The sequence below is a fragment of the Watersipora subatra genome, chromosome 1 (assembly GCF_963576615.1).
Source record: "Watersipora subatra chromosome 1, tzWatSuba1.1, whole genome shotgun sequence".
Classification (NCBI taxonomy): domain Eukaryota; kingdom Metazoa; phylum Bryozoa; class Gymnolaemata; order Cheilostomatida; family Watersiporidae; genus Watersipora; species Watersipora subatra.
The window spans coordinates 65,880,045-65,898,468 of NC_088708.1; the positions used below are offsets into that span (position 1 = coordinate 65,880,045).

General features: G+C 35.6%; 1 protein-coding gene across 1 annotated transcript; it reads left to right on the forward strand.

The window, feature by feature from the left end:
* Nucleotides 1-412: 412 nt before the first annotated feature.
* LOC137385479 (ferric-chelate reductase 1-like) lies at nucleotides 413-15,017 on the forward strand. Its single transcript, XM_068071947.1, has 5 exons — nucleotides 413-514; nucleotides 4,018-4,157; nucleotides 8,723-8,826; nucleotides 12,108-12,439; nucleotides 14,799-15,017. The coding sequence occupies exons 1-5, from the start codon at nucleotides 511-513 to the stop codon at nucleotides 14,828-14,830; spliced, it is 612 nt and encodes a 203-aa protein (XP_067928048.1). The 5' UTR covers nucleotides 413-510; the 3' UTR covers nucleotides 14,831-15,017.
* The last annotated feature ends 3,407 nt before the right edge of the window (nucleotides 15,018-18,424 follow it).

Consider the following 18,424-nt stretch of genomic DNA (forward strand, 5'->3'; position numbering starts at 1 on the left):
CGCCGTCTAGCCTGGAATTGTCGCAGTTTTATTTGCCGTGTGGTCCTGTTGTCTGAAATTGTCGCTTTTCACGCCGAAAGTGTCGCTTCAGCGTCTGTTGCCCAACCGCCCAGTTAGCAATAAATCTTTAACGAACCAGTGCTCAGCAACTGCCTAAACTTCCGGTATATATAGGAGACATTTTTGTCAAATACGATTGCAGTTCTTTCAGTGCGTCCCTTTTCATTATTCAAGTTATTAACGCCACTTGTAGACGAGTATATGATAAACGAGCTCGTAATATTTGAAAACTAATCACACCAAGTTACCAGTATGCAGCAAATTCTATCTTCAATTTTAAGTCTAATTATTTTTTTACATACCAGCAGTGGCTATTCTAGTGGCGCTGGATCAACTGCTTGCGAAAGCTCGTCGCTTCGGCCAAACCATTATGGGACTTCACCGCAAACTGGTAGTTCGCTTTATACGATAGAACTTAATTCCACCGTATATCGAGCTGGTAGCTCCATTATGGGTAAGTATGTTACGTGTAGTTGTGAAGAAATTATGTTATGCATAACTAATCTGAATTCACACACAACATCAGTGTTGAATTTGCTTGTCATATTATTCTATTTTGACTATGTTTAGTTTGTGCACTTTTGCTTAGCTTGTGGGAACTTGTTTAATTATTACTGGTTCAGGTACAAGTGAAGGTGTTAAGCTATTGTAAGCAATACGGATATTTAACAGTAAAAGTTACTTCTTTATTCTATAAGCCAAACTATTACCAATAAATTCTAAAACAATAATATTTAATGACAAAACAATTAGAATAGCTAATCAAAGTTACATCCTTACTCAAACGGTCGTCTATGCTTGTTAATCAGTCCTGTACAGCTGTTAGTTTCGACAGTCAAACCAGAGTCGTGAGAGGCCATAGGTAGAGAGTGTCGGCAGTTGAGATAGTGGCGTAGAGGAGGCTCAGCTGGTGGAGGAGAAGGAGGCTCCATTGGTAGAGAAGAGAGAGAGGCTCCTCAGCAGGTAGATGGGAAAGCGTCCAAGGAGGCCCTCGGGAAGAGAGAGAGAGAGATAGAGAGCCAGAGCTCAAGCTAGAGCCGGAGATAGAGATGGGGATAGAGATATTGAGTCATTGGAGCTGTTCTCTTTTATAGATGTCTGGCATGTGGGATGGTTAGCCTGTGGGTGTAAGCTGAGTGTCAAGGTTCAATGCTTTCTGTCAGGCGTGTGAAGATATCTTGTTTGCGTAAGTCTTCAGCTGGTGCATGTGATGTTGACATGTAGGGTGGAGCTCGTGACTTACTCCTGGTGTCTAGGTCATGTTTGACAGGAGTGGCAGATCTATATGTGACTCATTTGACTCATTGCTAATGTTTCTCTGGTGGCTTTTTGATGATGATGGTTGGTAGGTATAATTGCTTCGACTTCCCTTTGGCATATTCTCCATCTGGTGTTGAGGCAATTTCTATGATTGATTTCTTCCAAATTTGAAGTTTCCAATATGCTTTTGACATTTTCTAATTATTGAATCTTTTAATGTCTTTGGGCGTTTTGCTGCTTGTATGTATTGTATGCTTATCCTGTGGTCTGGCTACATTCCCTGTTGGTATCTTGTTTTTGCAGTATCTCCATACAACAAGTATACTAGACTCACTGTTCTGCTATCGTCGTAATTAGCCTGCAGATCTCAACTGGCAGTATTTAGGGTGAAATCCAGTGGAATAATGGTGGTTTTTTTATACATAAAGTACAAAGTTTTTGTACAAAAGTCTAAGAATTCGGCCAACAGAAAGAGCAAAAAGGCAACTAACGAAGTTTAGTTCTCAGAAAAAATGTGAATGCTCTTAATTGAATCAATGATATAAACCCCCATAAATACCCCCATAAATACTCATAAATACTCCTTTCTACACAGTGGAAATGGGTATTCATATGAATACCTCTTTTCACTGTGTGGAAATGGGTATTCATATGAATACCTCTTTCTACTGTGTGGAAAAGGGTATTCATATGAATACCTCTTTCTACTGTGTGGAAATGGGTATTCATATGAATGCCTCTTTCTACTGTGTGGAAATGGGTATTCATATGAATACCCATTTCCACACAGTTGAAAGGGGTATTTATGAGCAAAAAAGGGACAATTAGTCTGTGGTGAGGAAGTAATAAGGGGTAGTTTTTTAATTATGTGTAAGTCAGTGGGAAGGGTGCATTTTATAACATCTCAAACTAGCCCGTGGGGATGAAGGGAAGAGAGTGAACCCCCTGGAATCTGAGTATTGTTTAAACAAAGTACAAACAACACCAAGTACAAACTCTGTGAAACCAGCTATGCATATCTATTACAACAGATTTCTAGTTATGAAAACAAAAATATAATACAGAAAGGTTAAAATAGGTAAGGTTATATGGTGAATGCTATTATTAGTCAAAGGATAGTAGGTGTAGTTTAAACCTTGTCTTAAAAGTTTGCAGAGGAAGAGTTCTTAAACAGTGCAAAGGTTATTAAATAAATTTTGTAGTTTACTGTTGAGTTTGTTGTGGTTTATGGCACTGTGTAATATAAATTTGGTCCTGGCTTTGTAATCATGGTTTATGGTTTGAAAGCTATAGCTGAGATATTAAAAACAGTTAGTAGAGCAGGTAGACGTTCACCTGTAACCATTTCAAAAACAGTAGAGCAGGTAGACGTTCACCTGTAACCATTTCAAAAACAGTAGAGCAGGTAGACGTTCACCTGTAACCATTTCAAAAACAGTAGAGCAGGTAGACGTTCACCTGTAACCATTTCAAAAACAGTAGAGCAGGTAGACGTTCACCTGTAACCATTTCAAAGTTGTTCTGGTGGCAACGGTATCACACTGTTGTAATATTGGTGTTGATATTCTATATCCAGGTTTTTCTGAAAGCCTACATTGGTTCAGTTATTTTCAGGTTAGCAGAAGTAAATATTCTATCACAAGGTCAGCAAGTTCGGTGCTACAGTAAAATGTGCTGCCAACTGAATTTTATAAGCTATTATATGAGGCAGCATAAAAAAACCAACTTTATGAAAATGTGTGCAAACAGAGTGCACGTAATCATGCGTCTAGTTAAAATAATTTCACTTTTCTGCGATGGTCATGAAATTACATACTCACTATGATGTATGCATAATAATCTTTATCCTCACCTCCACTGTAAAATGCCACTCAAGATTACACACATGATTTGAGTTGAACTTGGCAATTCCAATCTGATTATTATTATTAATCATACAATAGCAACTGGAGCGGTGAGCAATTGAAAAGAGAAAATTGTTAACTTCACTGACTTCTAGACAACTACAATTCTAAGAGTGCAGTATAAAAAATGGTTTTGCAGAATGTCATATGAGAACCTGGCCTTAGTCATAACAAGCAATCGAATTTATTTTGCGTACACCCAGCAGTGAAAAAAACTTGAACAAAAACATTCTCACGTTGTTTCAGTGTCTTGCAATCTTGCTTTTTGTTAGTTGTTAACAAGTGCTTCGAACGCTTAGTTTCTACTAAGCAATAAACTTGTATAATTTGAATGTCTTGTACTCGTAACATCATGAGCATTCATACATTTTGAGTTACATGCTTTTGCAGTTTGCCGATTATAGTGATGGTACTGGGTTTCTGCGCAATGCTTTTGCTCGAATCCAATTTCCTTGATCAAATCCATTGGAATGAATGTTGACGATTATTCGGTAGCAGCGGTAGGATGGAGCATTTCCTACACACAAAAAACACATTTGTTTTCCATATATTTTTGAGATGCATTTCATTTGCTAGTTGTTTTCTTATAATAAACTAAATAGGTGTATTGCATGCTTGTAAGTGCCATCTTTTACACCCTCACTTTAATGTATCCATATTTATTTGAAAATGTTTTTGATTAGGTGGTGCTGGTATTTTCTTTTCTATGCAAACAAGTGTTAAGTAATCAACTAACATCAGAATGACCATCCATTATGATGAACTTCTTTCTGAATAATTCTATCATGTTTAGTAACCTTGAGAGGGGCTTCATTCAAGGGATTTTTGGTCATGGCTTTGCCAGAAAATGACGACATCGCATCCCCTGTTGGCACCTTTGGAGTAGCCCAAAATGCCGATGGTAACAACTTAAATCAAGATAAGTGTACAGGGGTAAGTACCTATTATTAAAGCTGTTATCGCTTCTATACACCATACATCATTTTACAAAAAAGAACTTCAGCAAACCTGCTGATTTAAAAAGTTCCTAGAAATGCATAAACCTTCCAGCAGTCTGCTAAATGGATATTGAATCATCTTTAGAACGAACTTTTTTTCATCCAATCGGGTTAGTGAATCATCAATTTGTTAATAATGTATTTGAACAGAAAAATAGGATTTAATTTGTCCATAACCTTCTGACACTTATTAAGTACACTTTTGTAAATTAACATTGTAACGTTATTATATCCACATAGCGCCCTTGTTTATTTCACACATCTCACCATTACTGATTTAACGCTGGCTCACCCTACGCAAAAGGCGATGTCAATACTTACCATAGCAGCCAATCCTGACATTGGCAAAATGCTTTGAAAAATTTTGTGAACTCTCAGTCTATGCAGTGATATTACCAACACAATGTAGGTATATAGATTTCTCAAAATTTGTCGCCTCTCTGTCTTTCGGTATGTCCAGCTATAGCTATTAGAATGTTGGAATTAAAATTGCGCGTTCTGCGGGACTTCAACTCACAAAGATGGCGACCGCAGGTTTGTGATCCAACTCTCTAACCATGAGATTATGAAAGCTTTTACGATTCATCTCTCTTACTACATAGCGTATACACCATTTTCCGTTTTCACACCGAAAATGACGTATTAATTGAAACTCTATGAACTCTTAGCTCTATGAAATGCCATGCTTTTTCGTGTTTTTGTGAACTTCTATTTCCAGGTTTTCGTAAGGTTCAATGGCTAAATCGCGGTCAAGGCCAATTCTTTTCACGCGGACAATTGTATTATCTCGAGTAGGAATAGCCTCTATATTCTCTCTCCGTTTGGTCAGACAATGACAGTACGATATTTCATTTTTACATTTGTACCAGTATCAAGAGGTACCAGTATCATCGTATTCAAAGTTTTGATGGATAGCTAGCTTCTGCTGGAACAGTAACCTTTTTTATACACACACACTTCTATATACTTGTTATTATTAATTCAACATATTCAGGATTTTTATTTTGTTTTCTCAGTTCGTATTACTTGTATCATTACTGAATCATCTTTTATTGTAATCATAGCAAAACAGACTTAATTTAGCGATTACTTGCTAATTATTTCACATTTACATGTAAACCCTTTTATAGTTGTTTTATTTTTTAAAATTTATTTGACCAGCACGAAACGTTTTTCCCATGATGTGAAGTTTGAAAGTTACAGTTGTTTAACAAACTTTGAAAACTTTTACAGTTGTTTTTATTTGTTCTCTTGATTTATTTAAACTGTACAAAACACTTCTCTCATGATATGAAGTTTGAAAGTTAGAATAGTAACTGTGGCTATATGTTGAATAAAATAAATTTTATGTGCACAGACTTTTATTATCCAGGCAAGGCCGGGAGTTCAGTAGTACATGTATAAATTAGTAACATCAGCCTAAGCATGGCTTAAACATCTTCGTACTTCAAACTCTTTCCATCTAAATTCTTTTATCTTTTAATTGGTTTCTGACCTGGCACTATTCGTTTCCAGCTGATATTCTACGTGATCAGTCTGGAAAATTGTGCTAGTCGAGTCCTAAACTAGATCAAGACTTTTATTATCAATTAATTATTCTTTAATTATCTGAATAGTATACTGTACATGGACCACTGTATGCTGTATAGATATAGTATACTGTACATGGACCACTGTATGCTGTATAGATATAGTATACTGTACATGGACCACTGTATGCTGTATAGATATAGTATACTGTACATGGACCACTGTATGCTGTATAGATATAGTATACTGTACATGGACCACTGTATGCTGTATAGATATAGTATACTGTACATGGACCACTGTATGCTGTATAGATATAGTATACTGTACATGGACCACTGTATGCTGTATAGATATAGTATACTGTACATGGACCACTGTATGCTGTATAGATATAGTATACTGTACATGGGCCACTGTATGCTGTATAGATATAGTATACTGTACATGGACCACTGTATGCTGTATAGATATAGTATACTGTACATGGGCCACTGTATGCTGTATAGATATAGCATACTGTACATGGACCACTGTATGCTGTATAGATATAGTATACTGTACATGGACCACTGTATGCTGTATAGATATAGTATACTGTACATGGGCCACTGTATGCTGTATAGATATAGCATACTGTACATGGACCACTGTATGCTGTATAGATATAGTATACTGTACATGGACCACTGTATGCTGTATAGATATAGTATACTGTACATGGACCACTGTATGCTGTATAGATATAGTATACTGTACATGGACCACTGTATGCTGTATAGATATAGCATACTGTACATAGACCACTGTATGCTGTATAGATATAGCATACTGTACATGGGCCACTTTATACTGTATATATATAGTATACTGTACATGGACCACTGTATGCTGTATAGATATAGCATACTGTACATGGGCCACTTTATACTGTATATATATAGTATACTGTACATGGACCACTGTATGCTGTATAGATATAGCATACTGTACATGGGCCACTGTATGCTGTATAGATATAGTATACTGTACATGGACCGCTGTATGCTGTATAGATATAGTATACTGTACATGGACCACTGTATGCTGTATAGATATAGCATACTGTACATGGGCCACTGTATGCTGTATAGATATAGTATACTGTACATGGACCACTGTATGCTGTATAGATATAGTATACTGTACATGAACCACTGTATGCTGTAAAGATATAGCATACTGTACATGGACCACTGTATGCTGTATAGATATAGTATACTGTACATGGACCACTGTATATATATAGTATACTGTACAGGGACCACTGTATATATATAGTATACTGTACATGGACCACTGTATATACTGTATATTGTACACTGTACATGGACCCCTGTATATATATATATATATATATATAGTATACTGTACATGGACCACTGTATATATATTGTATACTGTACATGGACCACTGTATATATATAGTATACGGTACATGGACCACTGTATATATATTGTATACTGTACATGGACCACTGTATATATATAGTATAGTGTACATGGACCACTGTATATATAGTGAATATATACTGCCTTTTGCATTTTCAAGTAGCTCTACATTTAAGTTTCTTGTGAGTCAGTCATAGCAAAATACATACCGCACTTTTATCTTGTTTCGAGAGCAAGATTTTACAATTAAAATCACTTGTCGTCAAATAATTTTATATAACAAAATCATTTATTCATCAGAGAAATCATTGATAGACTCGATTCATGCAGAATTTTCCTGAAGTGCCAGCCTTTTTTATTATTAATAGCGTTAGTTACCGTAGAACCTTCATTTAAACGCCACCTCTAATAGAGCGCCACTGTAGGAGAAAGATTGTAAAATACAGTCCCACTCTTTAATTGACCCCACCTCTGTTTAACTGCCACTTTGACATTCTTTAATCTTTATGAAATAATAATAGAAAGTGATCAGTAGAAAAGTCTCCACAAAGTAGTACTAATAATGACTCAGTTACATCAATAACAATTAATTCTTTTAATGTTGCTGTAGTGGTTGCCATGGTTTTAGTGATGGTGTACATGAGAAGATCGATCATCACACTCATCAAAACTACACTCTGATTCGAAGTCATTAAGGTCTAAATCCAATTCATTGTCTTTAGATTCGTCCATAATGTGGTTTACAACCTTACTTGAAGACTTTAAAACGCTTTGATGAATGATGAGAATAGTCTTCAAGAACACATTACGACTTAATAGCAGTCATTGTTATGGCGTATTGAAATCTGTTCTTTAACTCCAAAGCTTTACAATTTTTTCTTTAAAATTTTAAAAGCGACACCATTGAAATAATTTTTAACTGTATCCGGCTAATGATTTTTTTACTGAAAGTAGTTCCTTGTTTAACTCCATCTGATATAAAAAGTGGTTTTTAGAAATGCTGAGGCCAATGGCATTAATGTCTCTTCGCAAGAAGGAGAGCACAAAATATAGGGGAAATTAGCATTACTCAGCCCATAAAAAGTTGAAATTATTTTTTTTTAAATTCTGATGAGCTAATCAAAAAATACCGGTTCACCTTCTATTCGAACGTCACCTCTAATAAAACACCGCTATAGGGAAGGGTTTAAAAATACGGTGCCTTGCTGTTCAAATAGAAGTTTTATGGTATATAATAAGGCAACACTTGTCATCGGAATATTATTTTACTTTTCAATGTGTGCACATAATAACTGTACTCTTCATATGAGATCTTGTTTGCAAATTATATGTCCTGGTCAATCGCACTTTCGTTGTTCTTTGAAAAAAAACACTTTTTCAGTTGATTTGTTGAAGTTGATTTGCTCAATGTTATTACTAATTTCCAGATTAGCCAATGACAACTCGCTTGACAAGCTATTAAACAGCTGTAAGTAATCAATGCAAAAAACCAAAACTGAAAGAATCCTTGCATATGATTCTCACTTATCTTATTTTCAGGGATCTACTCACACAAACGACTTCAGTGGCAGTTTTCCTGTTAAAGATTACATAGAGTTTCCATGGATGGCTCCAAACACACCTCCTGTTAATATAATATTCTAGTAAGTCACATGACTCCGGTTTCCTTCTGCAGTCGCAGTATGCAGTATATATATGGTCATATTTCCTTGCATGGGGGGCGCAGGGCCATTCTTGTAAATATTTCTCTATGTATATATCTTGCATGTTGTGTGCATCTTGTGCTCTTTTTTGTTATAATTATCGTTAATAACTTGTTCGGTATAATACTACTATATATTTTATAATAGCATAATACATATAATATTATTAATATATATTGTATAATATATATTATATATAATATATAGCAACTTTATTCAACATACAGCAACAGTTACCATTCTAACTTTCAAACTTCATATCATGAGAAAAGTGTTTTGTGCAGTTTAAATAAATTAAGAGAAAAATAAAAACAACTGTAAAGTTTTTCAAACTTTGTCAAACAACTGTCACTTTCAAACTTCATACCATGGGAAAAACGTTTCGTGCTGGTCAAATAAATTAAAAAATAAAACAACTATAAAAGGGTTTACATGTGAATGTGAAATAATTAGCAAGTAATTGCTAAATTAAGTCTGTTTTGCTACGATAATATATATAATATAGTATAATAGTATAACAAATATCGCTATTATTTTTGGTCTTCATTATGTTGTGCCGCTGTTGTAATGTACTATAGCCATGCCAACGAGTTAGCGACTCTATTTATATTTATTGTTGTACGGCTTTTCTTACTCGGTTCCATTATTTAGAACGTGTAACGTGAATGTATATAAAGGGAGCGCGCTCGGTGGGAAAGCCGAGCAATAGTCGTAAGCTCCTTGACTAATGGCTTTTCTTTCATAAATGAAACGAACGGAAACCACATATTTATTCTTTCTTCTTTATGCAACATTATTAATCGTGCCTAAGTGAAGGCCGGCAAATTCCTTTACACTTGTGCATCAAAAATGACAGACGATATAGATGACAGAGAAAAAGACAGTAATTGCACCCTATATAGGTAACTACATGTATGTACATTTGAACAATAGACTTTTTGAGGCGCCCTAAAATATTAAAATACTTGCGACAAGAAGCAAAGGTTCTTCTGTAATATATATTAGCTATTTTCAGAAGAATCAAACAAATGCTTGTGTTTCTTAGAGTTCAAGTGTTTTCTAAGCAGTGTATGTCAAGTATTTAAACAGCGAAACACTAAGTTCTTGTGCTTTTTTTACATTTTCGTTACAGAATGTCATATGAAAGCCTTTTTTATGGCTCCAGACTGAACTGAGTACAGTCAAACCTCTACTTACCTTCAGCTCTAAATGCAAATGTTTCAGTTCATAATGTATATTGTGAGCAGATATTTGATTTTCTACCTGAATTAATTTTCAACATGTGATGTAGAAAGTCTTTTGAAGCATTACAGTTTTGTAAATGAATATGTGTGTACGCAATTATTCTTTACACGCTTGTTCTTTGAAGCTTGATTTTCACGGTGTTGAAACAGTATTAAACAGTTATTCATGTCTTCTTTTTCAGTTTGAAAATCACAAATAAGATTCTAAGACTAGTGCGAGTGGTAGAAGTGCTAGGAAACAGGAAGAAGGCAAAACCTTTCTTAAAATTAAAAGGAAATGTGAATACGCAACTTCGGGTCAAAATTTTACCAAAATTTATGAAGCAGTTTTGAAGAAAGTAAATGGTGCTGAAAATTGTACATTGAAATAAGTGGAGATAGAAAGACTGAATGTGGGAACTAAAGGTGAAAATACGAAATGTTAGAAACCAAAATATATAAGTACGCTATGTTAGTTCCTCACTTAGACGAGCTCCATATCTCTATTGCCAACTCTATGTACATACCCACATAGTACCTATGTACATACCCACATAGTACATATGTACATACCCACATAGTACATATGTACATACCCACATAGTACATATGTACATACCCACATATGTACATACCCACATAGTACATATGTACATACCCTCATAGTACATATGTACATACCCACATAGTGCATATGTACACATATATACCCACATAGTGCATATGTACACACCCAAATAGTACATATGTACATACTCACATAGTACGTATGTATATACCTACATAGTACATATGTACATACCCACATAGTACATATGTACATACCCACATAGTGCATATGTACACACCCACATAGTACATATGTACATACCCACATATGTACATACCCACATATGTACATACTCACATAGTACATATGTACATACCCACATAGTATGTATGTACATACCCACATAGTACGTATATACTATGTGTACTATCATATGTACTACTACATACGTACTGCATACGTACATACCCACATACGTACGTGTGTACATATGCACTTTATCTCCTGTATTTCCAAATACTTTATGTCAAGGAAAAGTAACATATGTTACTTATATAATATTTTTTGTTATGTAATGCCTTTATTGTTATATAATACCTTTGTTTTAATGCTACATATAAATGCCTGAAGTATTTAGTTTTACATTGTTTGGTTGGGAGTAAAATAAACTAAATATGTTGTAAGCTTTAAGGGAATATTTTTTCAACCTACTACAATTTCGGCGTAAGAGACATATCTTAGAAGAGTTTAACTCTGTATGTTAATACTTGAATGTACATGTAAGACAATTTAAAACAATTGCCTTTTGATATTTGACTTTTTTATTACATTGCCACGCAGCAGAGTGGCAAATATCTTACATTTAAATGTTTCCTTATCAAACACTGAATAGACGTTCAGCGAATTACAGTAAAACTCATCAGGCTTGCGAGGTATATCAAAATATCATTTTACAAAAAGACTTATTTGTGAGATACAAAGAAAGATCTCACAAATTTTTCTATAATGTTTTGTGCCAAAATGTTATTATTGTGCAGTTATCGATAGAACATACTATTGAAAAGGCGTTATTTCATGGTTTGCTAGAACACCCAAAACTTATTTAAAATTGTCTTTATTATACTAAAATTGTTTATTAGCTAAATTTTGTCAAGTTGTATATTTACTGAAACTCTGCAGAACTGACAGTCATGCAATTATTTTCCAAACATGAAATTATTTCTAGGAAATATGTCTTAATGTTTGGCTTTAAAACTTCCATGTTTAATTACTTCCCACTCCACTATTTAATGCAGTGTAATTAGATGACCAAAGATTTCATCCAGCCAATGTACAATCAAAGAACATATTGTACATTAAGTGAAAAATGACTCAACAATTGTTAGTAAAACTTTCCTTCACGACCCTGGAAACAACCTGCCACTCTTATTACCATTTTTTTGTTGTAGCGCCACATTTGTGCAAACCACTAGTACTTATTGGGTGAAGCTTCCATCCTCTGTAGTAACGCCTCCAGAAGATTCAACAACTCCACCTATTACTAGCACTCCTAGTGTAACGTCTCGTGCAGCTACCGTCAACTCCCCAGTTACTACAAGCAGCAGTACGTCGGCGTCAACAACTAGCCGCAACCCGGAAAGCTCCAGTTCAACACCCAGCATCACGTCTACAACTACCGAATCTACTAAGGCAATTACAGCAGGGATGACAAGCTTTAATGATAGTTTACACTCTGACGCCTGTTCTACTCGTAAACTCACATTTGCCACATGTCTTCTGCGTATGTTGATGTATTCATCATCTCTTGTATTAAAGCACATCAATCATATCAGTACTGTTTCAGCTTATTCAGGTTTTTCAATATCTCGGCTTTCAAATGAGCCCTTGTTTTACATGGTGAGACAGACATTGGTTGGTTTTTATAGGATTTCCCCAAAGCTCTACCGCAGAGAAGTTCAATGGTATAGGCTCGCAAATTATATCATCACAATGCTCATCCTAGTTTATTATTAGCGCTCTCTGGGTTTAGGAGCACCGACTGTCGCAGGAAAGCACAGCCTCAATGGCAGCGAATGGTGTCGATCACTTAAGGCTAAATGATAATTGTGACATCACATTGTGGGAACCACAACCAAGTGTTTTTTTTATTGCAGGACATACTTTTTGACACCCTGTTTTTCATAGTTCTATTACTCTTTGTGTATTGAATATACAGGCTCATTTGGAAGCCAAGACTCTGAAGTACTGAAATATATGATGCAGGTACTGATGTAATTGATGTGCTTTATAGATTTGTAGTATTTTATGAGAAAGTAGATTGTATTTTATGAGAAAGTATAGATATTTGTCAATCATTTAAATTTTTGCTTGTTGTAGAAGGTGACTTGACTGCCAAGATGTTTCGAGATTAAAATCAACAAAATCTGAGCAGCTGAAATGCTCAGGAGAAAAATATGCGCCCAAATATAATGTCAATAGTCGCACTTTCTCTTTATAAGTGATAGTTTTCTCTTTACAAGTATAGCTTTCTCTTTACAAGTGATAGCTTTCTCTTTACAAGTGAAAGCTTTCTCTTTACAAGTGAAAGCTTTCTCTTTACAAGTGAAAGCTTTTTCTTTCCAAGTGATAGCTTTCTCTTTACAAGTGATAGCTTTCTCTTTACAAGTGATCGCTTTCTCTTTCAAAGTGAAAGCTTTCTCTTTACAAGTGATAGCATTCTCTTTACAAGTGATAGTTTTCTCATTACAAGTGATAGCTTTCTCTTTACAAGTGATAGCTTTCTCTTTCCAAGTGAAAGCTTTCTCTTTACAAGTGATAGCTTTCTCTTTATAAGTGATAGATACATATATATGCTCTCATCAGCATCGGGTAATCATATGTGTACACATCATTACCAACCTGTTTTTAAAATCATTTGAGACATATATAGCAGTGTATCTAGGCTATATTTGAAGTTTGATTCCATCAATCACGAGCAAATATATGATATATGTCACTAGAGACACGTAACACGACAACTTGAACAGGATAGCGGATGTCAATAGCGAGAGGGAGAGGCAGCCACGTGACTATCGATGACATTATGGAAAAGCCCTGGCATGTATTTTTCTTGTGAGAGTTTTGACTATAATCAAGTTTTCTCGATTTTAATCTTGAAACATCCTGGCAGTTAGATTGCTTAAAACAACAAACGAAATCACAAATCATGCAGAAATATTTATACCTTCTGATAAAATTGGATTGGATATTTAAATACTTGAATTAGACGAAAAACTTGAAAGCAAGACATTACTCTTTTTCTCCTGAGCGTTTCAACTGTACTCAGATTTCGTTGATTTTAGTATCGAAACATCTTAGCGGTCAAGTCACCTTCTACAACAAGCGAAAGCTTAAATGTCTGACAAATATCTATACTTTCTCATAAAATTCATTGGAATTTGATGATATCACATCTTTAAATATTTGAATTGGTCAAAAAAACTTAAAAGATATATATGTAATTTTTGTAAATATTCATGAGTATGAATTTACTTAGATTAAAAATTAAAAAAACCATCAATAGTATATTGCGAATGGCTTAACACGCTCTTGGTACAGCTGCCATTGCTGATGTTTTGATATGTATATTTTCATGCCAAATTTTAAGACTTCCATATTAACATCAGAAGAATGCATGCATTTGCTGAGTAGTGATATGTGCGTAATAATGGTTGCTACCTACAGGATATCATGATTAAATTTGCAAGTTGATAAATCTGTCTTGGAGGTTGGAGGAAATTAAAAAAGTTCTCAAGTGTAATTGTTTCATTAAAAATGCTCATTCATGTACAAGAATTTTCTGATTTTATTTCTGTATTTGTGAGTTTATCACACTTACTAAACTTGAATTGTCATGAATTGTCTTTTACTAGATGTCTAATGGTTCATTAAAATAATCTTTGCAAAAACTCATCAGCATTCTGACTGCAAAACGTTTTTGATGTCGTCATTTGAAATATTTGTTTGCCATCTTATCAGATGAAGCTGTTAAGCGAATACAGTATTACCTTCTGTAAATTATCTATTCTAGGATATAAGACTCATTCAGATCTGTTATTGTTACATATCTACGGATCAAATGAGTTGATCATGTTTTGTAGATCTTCTTGCACTACTGGTCATACATCCATAATGAATGGGGCTGTATAGCACCTTCTATCGTCTACTTCATCTGATGTGATCTATGATGCAAAGGCCTTACTGTTTACGTCTGTGGTTATTAACTGGCTGTTATTAATTTTACAATACCGTAAACAGGATATCCAATTCAGCAACAATCAATATTCATATCATAATAACAATCATATTATATTTCTGTGATATTTTTATCGACTGTGATCACTATTTTTGTTTAAGAGTTTAAAAATATTTTGTTTTGTCTCTGCATAAGATTTTGAAGAATACTCAAACAGTTGCACTTATATCGATATTTATTTGATGAAAAATTTTACTTATTTCCATAATACATATACATGTAGTCAGTAAAGTTCTGTACATGCAGCTGGTATCACGCCAACCTTGTCTTACAGTCCACAAGCCTTTTATCCGACCCTCAACCTTATCTCACCGGGTCACTCGCATCCATTCCATCACCCCGTTTCATCTCGCTTGTTGCATGCCGCATACTGTACATATCAGATGAACTATAAACCTTAATGTATGGTTTTGTAAGGAGAGAATATTTATGATCATTTAGTCATGCTGAATAGTTCATCACAGAGCTTAGTCTGATTGCAGCTTTAGATTACAAGCTTACGGCAGTGATTACTCGCTAATAGTAGCGCCAAGTTGATAGGGCCTGTATTTATTATAATCTACATGTGTAACGAAATATCTTCATTTTGCCTGAAATATTGCTGCAGTATGTAGATTGTGGTTTGTAGTTGTGCTAATCGGTGGTATGAGGCAAGTGTTCTGCACAAATTTCCCTAACCGTATTTCACAATCTCTATCTAAATATTCAGTGGGTTTCAAAGAAGTCCTCTCCCTAACATGTAAAATCAAAGTTTTAACAAGATATAGGTTAACTTTTTTGGCTCATCGCTTTATGCTACTATTTCGTAAGGAGAAACAATATACCAAACACCGCATAATGACTTACACAGCGCGGTGTCTTTTTTGTGGCTACTAGTTGTCTTCAAATTCGATTTGGCTATGAGCGGGCAACTTTTGGCGAATCAACCACAGAGTTTTTAAGCATTTATGGAAACGGTTTTTGTATGGAGGTATCAGCAAAAACAGATAGCATCGGGAAGACACACAATATTGCAACTAACAAAAATACCAGGTACATCAGAGGAACATCATAAAAAACAGTCATCATATACCCATCTTCATACATTAGAAACCTCCAGTGGAGGTAATCCACGAGGAAAGGGATGTCAATAGGCCTGCCAGAAAACCACAAAAACAAATTAGACCTCTACCAAACACAACCAAAATAAGTGAGTGATCATTTCCAATCAGTACTTACTTCTATGACGTACTTAAGACAAGTCCCCTGAAATACTAACCTTCTGCAACAAAAAAAACAGAACTCAAGCGCCTAAACACCTTTTCACAGGCCAAAGCAGAGTTTTATACAAAAGAACAGCTCAAAGGACTCAGCTTCTTTTTTCTTTCTGCCTAGTGAAGATCTCTTCTCTTTCCATCTGTGGAGCCTCTTCTTCTGTCAAATTCTGAGCCTTTTCTCTTTCACCATCACAACTACTGAGCCTCTCGAGACTCTTCTTCATACAAAACCGAGCAGAAGAACATGGACAACTATTTTAGTTAGAGTGTAACATTCATTGGCTATTTTGATATTTTGTCATTAACATTATTGTTTTAGAATTTAACTAAGTGTGTATTTTAGTAGTTGGGCTTATAGAATAAAGAAGCTTCTTTTACTGGTAAATTTCAGTATATCAGTATTGTATGGTGTTAGCAATAGCTTGACACTTTCACTAGAACCTGAACAATAACAATCAAACTACATGTAGTTCACACAAGCAAAGCGAAAGTACAAAAATAGCAGTCAAAATAGAATAAGATGACAATGCAAACTCAACACTTATGTATGTGTGCATTTGGGTGAATTGTGTTGTTATATGTAAAAAAAAAAGTAGTAAGCCAGCATCTCCACCAGAAATGTTTATGTTTGAAATATGGATAACTCATGCTATACATGACTAATCTGAATCCACACACATACATCAGTGTTGAATTTGCTTTGCCATCTAATACTATTTTGACTATGTTTAGTTGTAAATTTTTGATTAGCATGGGTGAACTAACTTGATTATTGGTTCAGCTACTACTGAAGGTGTTAAGATATTGTAAGCAATGCTGTTATTTACCATTAAAAGTTACTTCTTTATTCTACAAGTCCAACAAACAAAATACATGACTAACAAAATTCTAAACAACAATATTAATGACAAAAGGTTAAAATAGCAAATAAAAGTTACACCCTTTCTCATGTAGCAAAAGATCACTGACCCTAGAGTCGACAACACAACAGGGCCAAGCCCCAGCTTGGCAGGTGACATGGTTGTCGATGAGGACGTGGTTGGCCAGCAAGAGCCAGGAAAAGACACAATGATATACAAAAAGGCCAGAACAAAGAGAGATCAGAGATCACTGGCAGTCTCTTGCATGTTGTTCTGTTGAATGTGCACGCAATGAATTACATGTATTCATATAGATTTTTGAATTGTATGTACATGTAAGTATTATTGCTTTGCACCTGGTGGTTTTGATTCTCATGGAGCAGTAAAAGGGACCGACAGTATCCTTTACACTGGTGGCAGCAGTAAAATCGCGAATCATGACTCCAAAAGAAGCGACGGATCTTGGGATGTTCAAGCCGAAGCTATACTAGTGATGGTAAGGGGAGCATACTGAAAAAAAGAATGCTCGAAGGTAAGACCATCTCTTAATTACAGAGAGACGAAGCTGTCTGAGGGCAGCTCACCTTCACAGATCTGCGAGGTGCTCTCGGAAGGGTTGGCATTAAGATGAGCATCAAATGCGAGCGGAGCATGGGTAGAGGTACCGTTTTGCTGAGGTACTTGAGAAAATGATGTTGGTACCCTAAACCCCAGGTCACAAATTTAATTCACCTTTTTACTCTGATTTGAGGAGATGTCGATTACTCGATCAGCCGGTTTCAAAGGGTGGCAGAGGCAAATGAATGAACTGAAGGCGCACGTTTACTCCACCTTCAAGACGCTCAGCAAAGGGAGGCAGAGAACTATGAGCACGACGACTTAGTCGAAGCCATCTTTAAAGCACAGTGGGCTCGGTGCAGCCTCTCTTCTAGGCAGGCTCGGTGTGAACTGAACACTCTAAAGAAAGCCACAGCCAATACTCTCCAAGGGCATGCTTGCAAGATGGAGCGTCTAGTCCGAGTGCTTTTTGGAGACTACTGGCACCCTATAAGGCAGACATGGCCTAGGAGCTGTTCTGCAGTAATGTGAATCATTTGGGACTACAGTGACATCTGCTGGCAGTGCCAACCCCCTCCCCTCATTGACCGATGCAGTCCTAGCTAAGACGAAGTTCCTATAAGTTAAGCAGGCTTGCTCCCAGTCAGCGCGCATCATGTCTATAGAGGAAGTGCAAGAAGAAAGGGTTACAGTGATACAGAACCAAACTGTCAGCCAGCTGGCACTGCTTGCATAGCAGCTGCAGCAGAAAAAGGGTCAGTCTCAAGAGGCCTTTGAAGAGAAACCCCTACGATGTT

Bases quoted from the DNA above. Each gene is read 5' to 3' on its own strand.
- LOC137385479 (XM_068071947.1), top strand. The intron at 4,158-8,722 runs GTAAGTACCTAT...TCTTATTTTCAG, and splicing joins ATCAAGATAAGTGTACAGGG to GGATCTACTCACACAAACGA. The intron at 8,827-12,107 runs GTAAGTCACATG...TTTTTGTTGTAG, and splicing joins CCTGTTAATATAATATTCTA to CGCCACATTTGTGCAAACCA.